Source organism: Silene latifolia, chromosome 1, assembly GCF_048544455.1.
Source record: "Silene latifolia isolate original U9 population chromosome 1, ASM4854445v1, whole genome shotgun sequence".
Classification (NCBI taxonomy): domain Eukaryota; kingdom Viridiplantae; phylum Streptophyta; class Magnoliopsida; order Caryophyllales; family Caryophyllaceae; genus Silene; species Silene latifolia.
Genome location: NC_133526.1, coordinates 55,372,141 through 55,379,297, shown reverse-complemented (window position 1 = coordinate 55,379,297; position 7,157 = coordinate 55,372,141). Strand labels below are relative to the sequence as shown.

Sequence of the window (7,157 nt, the reverse complement as noted above, 5' to 3'; positions counted from 1 at the left end):
AAGGAGGGGAGATTCGTCCGGTGTAGGGGAGCGGGATGAGGGACGGTGGTGTGGTGGTGGCTGAGGAGGACGGCGGTAGTGTGTGCTTTTCTCATTCATGGAAGCTGGTGCGGTGGTTGGATGACCGTGGTGGCGGAGGAGGGAGGGGAGGGAAGGTCGGTCGTGGCCCGTGGGGGAGGAGAGGGATCGCCTAAGCCGGGGAGGGGGTGGCTGGCTGGTGGGATGGCGGTGGGGGGTAATTTTTTGAACTTTTCTAACTCTCTAAAGTTTGTTCTTTTTGGTGAGAATAAAAGGGGTAAAGTCGGAAAAAAATTGTAAAAATGTATAGGATTTAGTGCTATGATGAAATTATACTCCGTTAGTCGTGTTATAGCGCGGGGACGGAGGAGATAGTATTTACTCTTGATATTGTTGCATGGGCTTTAATTTTAGTAGAAGTTCCTACTCAATTAGGAAAGCCCAATATATAATCCAATAAATAAGGGCAAGATATTGACAGACGTCCCTCCGTATTTGTCTAGAAACCTCCTTGTTATTTTTCAACCGCTCTATTTCTCTCTCTCAATACCTTGCTCCTCACGCATCGTAAAATTCACGATACAATTCTACAAACAAATTTTCAGTTTATATCAATCAATCTCAGTCTAAATTCAGAAGCTTCATCTTCCCCCGCGTCTTCGCTAATGTCTTCTCAATTGTTTCTAAGGTTTGTTTTTATTTCTATCTTTTCAATTAACTAAATTCTGGTTTACCCTAATTTCCTCAATTTTAGATCTCATCAATTCATTATTTTACGTATCATTTATTGCTTTCTGGGATTCATTATATTAGGGTTTTGGTTAGATTGATTCGATAATTGGGCAAAGTTGTTTAATTTTAAGTTTCTAGGGTTACGTGACCGCGACTTCTTTTGGGGATTTAGGGTAATTGATTGAGTAATTCTGGCTGAAATTCATTCAATTACATTGTATCTCTCTTACTAGGGTTTCAATTGCTGTTTGCTTTAGATTTTCGAATTAGGGTTTTGCGATTTTCAAATTGGGGAAACTTGATATACGCTACTGCTACCGTCGTTTTTGTTCCCTGGATATTCAATCTAATTGTAACTACTGTGGCTTAATAGGGGTTTTTGTTATTTGCAGATTGTGAAGAAACTCATCGAATTTCGGAATTTCCCTTCTTATGTGTGGTGGCTTCCTTGGTGTTTTGATTCAGAGGTGGTGGTTGCAATTGCTGATTTCTCAATAATTAACTTGCTGTTTTCCCGTTGATAATTGTTGTTGGCAGGATGAACACTATTGATTTCGTCAAAGCTACTTCTAACCCTATTTCTTCATGTTCTCTACAATTTGACAACACCAGGAAAAGGAAGACCAAAGCAAGGCCTGATGGGTCCGTTTCTGTGGCGGATACCATTGCTAAGTGGAAAGAGATCAACAGCAAACTCCAAGACAAGGCTGTTCGAAAGGCGCCTGCCAAGGGCTCGAAGAAAGGCTGTATGAAAGGTAAAGGCGGTCCTGATAACTCCAGATGTAATTTCCGTGGTGTTCGACAGAGGATTTGGGGTAAATGGGTTGCGGAGATTCGAGAGCCCAACAGGGGTAAAAAGTTATGGCTTGGTACTTTCCCTACTGCCATTGAAGCTGCTTTGGCATATGATGACGCTGCTAGGTCTATGTATGGCTCTTCTGCCCGTTTGAACTTACCCAATTACTCTAATAATTGCCCTCCATCTCCAAATGGGGACTCTCAGGAGTCTGGTATTACTGCTACCTGCACGATTACTCTGACATCTTGTACCACGACCTCAACTGATGAGCATTCTGAAGTTTGTATTGGAGATGAGCATGAGATGGATATTAATGGGCCTTCCACGAAGAAGGAATGCGGTGAAGAACAATCTAAGTATGATGCTTGTAAGAACTCAAGTAGTGCTGTCAAGGAAGAATCAAACCTAAAGGCGGATCTCGGTGAAGAAGGTGGAATTGACATTAATGATTACTTGCAGAACTACACACCTGAGGAAATGTTTGATTTGGATGAGTTACTTGGAGAAATTGATGCAGGACCGGTTTCTGAGGGTCCGTCTGATTTAAGACAATTGGGGCCTAATGATTTGCCATATCAGGATTATCACCAGAATTCACCGGTGCTTGATAATTTGTATCTGCATGAGCTAGATCAATATGGGCCTGAGTTTGGACTCGATTTCCTGAAGCCTGGTAGACAAGAAGATTACTCTCTCTATGTTGATGATAATGCCTTTCTGGACCTGGTAGACTTCGGTCTGTAAGCCTGTGAGATGTGACCAGATGGACTGACAATAATACAAAGTTGCTGATTGCCAAAGCTAGTGTGCTCGGGATGTTTTTTTTCCGATTTGACTTCAAAGTAACCGATGACCAGTTAGAAGACAGATTTTGAGCTTGGTCTCTAGGGTTTTAGAAAATAGGGAATGGTGTATTGCTTGTTCGTTTCTTTGAAGCGTTTTTAACTATGCATTGGCACAAGTTAGTGATAGAATGATAGATTGGTAAAATGGTACCGGAACTGTAATGGTGCTAATAATTCTCGTTACAGAATTTGATACTTGAATTTTTGTTTCTTGTGTATATACTTGTCATGAATAGAGATTTTACTCCAGCTGCTGCCTTGTTATATGTTCTTCCGTATCGTCCACATTTGATAAATGTCTCGCATTGGATAATTGTCTCACCAAGTCCCTATATGCTCATAAGTCATAAGTTCTTCCGTGTCGTCCACATTGGATAATTGTCTGAGACTCATAAGTGAGTATAACATGTGTTAGCTCCTGTTCCACATTCTTCAATAATTTTCCGACATGATGCAACTAGAAGGTTTAGTGAAAGAAAGGGAGTGCCATCCAATGTTTCAAGCTGCCGATCTACTAATACGATTGTCAAACCTATTGTTCAATTAATGTGCTCACGCTTCATATGGAGAGTGATTAAGTCCCGCTTAAATTATCAGGGAGCTTGTCTCACAGACCCTGGGCGGATAGCTTAGCTTGTTAATTATGGGTGGCTAGGAGTTTTTGTATGTCAAAAGTTTTTTTGACCGAACAAACATTGAGTTACCATATCTTTTGGTCACGAATTCTAAACTCGACAAATTTCTTTCCAAGTCGTAGTTCTCAGAAAGATGACCAATTTGAAAAAAAAAAAATCGTCACTTTCTCAGCTCGTAAACACAACTTATGGCTAAGGCTGAGCACCGGTCCAGACCGGACCGAAACCGGAATCCAAAAAAATCATGGACCGGAGACCGGACCGGAAAAATTTCAGTCCAAGACCGGATCGGACGGGAATTATTTTTACATACCCTCTTTTTGAAATTCCGGTCCAAAACAGGACCGGTTGGACCGGATTAAATAGGCGTACACTTGTTTTTTTATATTATATTTTAAAAAAAAATAAAAAATACAATAGCACCGGTCCTTCCGGTCCAAGACCGGACCGGACTAGCCGAAATCTTTAAAAATGTTGGACCGGGGACGGGACCAGAATTTTTAATTCCGGTTCCGGTCTGGTAGATTCCGGTCCGGACCGGTCAATTTTTCCGGTCTGGGCCGAATTATGCCCACCCCTACGTATGGCCTCTTGCAATTTTTCGGATAAAAAAATAGGTATTTCGGGCAAAATGTCAAACCTGAAGGGCACCACGTGAATTTCCCTTAAAATACACTAACAATAAGAAGGTATGCGGTTCTAACTCCATAACTTCATAGTATCACACTCTATTTCATTTCATTCCGACATTTTAAACCATCAATTCCTGACCCTATTCCACCTAAGCGAGTGTTTGGTTTCTAATTCCACTCCGCCGATAATAAATTAATAATTTCACACGCGAGACTGTGGAGTTGGATCGGTTGAATTTTCCCTGTCCCCCCAAAAAAAATACTATATCAAATTTGCCTTTCTGTAGGTACTTTATACCCATGCGATGTATATTGTACTCCATAATGGCGTAGCCAAGAAATTGGAGCAATAAGGTGATAACGTAAATTCAAAAACCACTCGTAAAAATAGAGCGATCGTACATAGTACTATTTACACTTAATTGTCGGTTTATTAGTGTAAATCGACATAAATTATATACATGCTCACATTCTATATGATAAGACTACACAAATTTATGGGATTTCGTTGGCGCCTAATTTAGTTAAAGTACTAAATTTATTATTTTAAGGGTGTGTGGGTCTGAAAACTAAGGAATAAAGTTATTGGGCCTAAATTGTGCTAATTCAAGTTGAAGACAAACGGAGTCCAAGAAGTCCAAAAGGAGGAACGCTGAGCTAAGGGGCATGATAAGCGCCTAGATGAAACTTCAAGAAGACTCGGCGGTTTATCAACCGCCTTCCCACTAAGGAGTAGTTTCAAAAGATCTCGGTGATGCCTATATATAAGGAGGCATTTTATTCAAGAGACACACAACTCAAACAACAACAAAAACTAAAACTTAGTCTATCTTTAGATTAGTCTCTTAGGAGTAGCGTAGATTAGCATTCGCAGTAGAAGTAGCATTGCGAGCCCATCCAATCATGAAGGTAATCAGCCATCTATCCCTTAATTTTTAATTTAGCATCCACAAGTACTCTTGTGAAGACTCTAGTTGATGTTGTGTTATTGAATTCTTCTTGATATATAAGTATCGTATGGAATTCCTGTGTTTAAGTTTGAGAATTATATCATTTATTGTTGACCGCTAAATTATCATAAGTAATTCAATGTTGTGTATTAGGTTACACATCTACAACCGTGGCTCAAACTCTTGCATTAAATGGTGGATCACAAAGTGTAGGAGGGTAGTTACGACCTCCAAGGTACCTTAAGGTACTAATCTTGTATTCACACAAACAAGTTTTTGGCGACCACAGTAGGAGGACTAAGATAATTGATGCTTCTAATATATTAAATCTCATACTACAGTAGGAAATGTACTCAATTTGATCTAAATCTAGAATGAGGGAAGCGGACAATCAAAGTAAATGACAAAATGTCCATATTGAAGGAACATCTTTACGCAATGTATCTAGCAATAATTCATTGGAGACTAACCATGAAAGGAACTTGGAAAGTCCTCGTTCTAGGTGTACTCTTAATGATGAATTTCTTAATGCACATGAAGAATCTGATCACGCTAGATGTGTGGCAGATGACATAGATGATGCAAATAATCGTTGTCTACGTAAACTACATAAGAAATATGTAGGATCTTTGAACAATGTGTTGATCGAGGTTAGGGAAGATATGAGAAATGATTTTCATGAACATTACCGGCTCCGATCCTAACTCAAGAAAATGCTAGAGTTTTCACAAATATTGTGAGATCAATTGTTGAAAACCTTGAGGATAATCAGTCAAGGGAATTAGTAAAGATGTTACAGAAGATGAAAAGTCTCTTAACCGCTACTCAAAGGGTTTTATCACATGATATCGTCCAAGAGGTTATTAGCCAATTAGAGCCATTGATAGATAAACATAATAGCTTGAATGAGCGGTTATGTAGATTATTGGATGATGGATTACAGGGGATGAACGCTCGATATAACAAAGGAGAACATATTATGGGCGATCCTAGAACCATTAACATTGGTTGTAGTGAGCCTAGATCACGAAATCCTTTACATACCCATTCAAGTGTATATGAGGCACCATTCGGACCATCTGATGTTAGAAACCGGATGTTTGAATATGGTGAATCATCAAGACATTTAGGCAATAACCAAAATGTATATGGGTATCAACGTCGTGTGCCTGTTGAGCGAGGTATTGATTATAATGGTACTCGGTCACCAGGGCTAGCGCTTGATGCCAGTAGGATGACGCCTAATCAAGGTGGGTTTCCTACAGCTAGCGCACAAGCCTTAGCAGGGAATGGGGGCTTGAACCTCTATTAGGTTATCCACCAAGGGATAACTGCGCCAACCTCCATCGTTTATAAGCGATTGGACGGGCAATAGGTAGACCTCATAGCCTCAGGATTTCAGATATCAGGCGCATGTTGGTAATGGTATTGGACATAATGATCCATGTTTCCACGGGTAACTTAGCCTAGCGGGCGTAACAATCCCTATGCCAGAGCAGGAGGGAACCCAGGAAACCCATTCTATAAATATCCCCCTGATCAGTTTCCTGATCAAGGATAAGCCTATGGTGCTAATTCAATGCCATTTATGGCGCAGGTTGAAGATATGATAGAAAATTATATGAACGCCGGAAACCGAATGAATCAAAGGATCCGTTATGAGAAAGTGTATTATGAGTGGGTGGATAGACAATATCCATATCCTCCAGGATATAAGATTTCTGATTTTACTTTGTTTTCTAGAGATGGGGAAGTCTCCACCATGGAACATTTAACTTAATTTACTAGCCAATATAGAGAGGCTGCAGATAATGACTGTTTGAAATTAAGACTATTTACTAGTTCATTAACTAAGGCAGCATTTAGTTGGTATGTTCGTCTAGCACCGAATTCTATCCCTGATTGGGAGGCGATGAAGAATCAGTTCCATAATCATTTCACTAGAATTGATACTGGGATAACTATAAGTGATCTAACGAAGATACAACAAAAGACTTGAAAACTATTGATGAATATTTAACTAGATTTAAAAATGCTAAAATTCGATGTCATTTGAATTTACTAGAGGGGGATAATTCATACGAATTGCTCAAGATGGTCTTGCAATTCCTTTTAGGAGCGCTTTGATGGTATCATTTTTAGAAATTTCATGGAGCTAACAGAATCATTTAGTAAATATGAGCAGGTGTTAAGTAAAGAAAGTCAACAACGGCATAAAGCATTCAATTATGTTACGATTGAAGAAGAGGATGAATTCTGTGAAGGTAATTTAGCAGAAATCCCAAAAGGACTTCTTTTTCAATGTGCGTCAAAAGAAAGAAATTTCTACTAGTAGAGATATGAAAAATACTAAAAAACATCTCAACACCTTTGATATAACCAAAGGAGAGGAAATTTTTAGGCACCTAAAAGCGAATAATATTATTAAAATCAAAAGAAATCATAAGATTCTTTCAGCGCAGGAGCTTAAAGGAAAAACTTTTTGTTTATGGCATAACGCTAGATATCATGCTACAAACAATTGTTTTGTCTTCAGAAATATTTTG

General features: G+C 39.3%; 1 protein-coding gene across 3 annotated transcripts; it reads left to right on the top strand.

Moving 5' to 3' along the window:
• Nucleotides 1-500: 500 nt before the first annotated feature.
• LOC141605714 (dehydration-responsive element-binding protein 2C-like) lies at nucleotides 501-2,590 on the top strand. Of its 3 annotated transcripts, none has more exons than XM_074424609.1 (3): nucleotides 501-706; nucleotides 1,143-1,217; nucleotides 1,363-2,590. In XM_074424609.1, the coding sequence occupies exons 2-3, from the start codon at nucleotides 1,183-1,185 to the stop codon at nucleotides 2,291-2,293; spliced, it is 966 nt and encodes a 321-aa protein (XP_074280710.1). In that variant the 5' UTR covers nucleotides 501-706; nucleotides 1,143-1,182; the 3' UTR covers nucleotides 2,294-2,590. The 3 variants fall into 3 exon arrangements, with proteins under 3 accessions (XP_074280710.1, XP_074280701.1, XP_074280693.1); XM_074424600.1 differs by having other exon boundaries at nucleotides 1,143-1,220; XM_074424592.1 differs by lacking the exons at nucleotides 501-706; nucleotides 1,143-1,217 and having other exon boundaries at nucleotides 1,227-2,590.
• The last annotated feature ends 4,567 nt before the right edge of the window (nucleotides 2,591-7,157 follow it).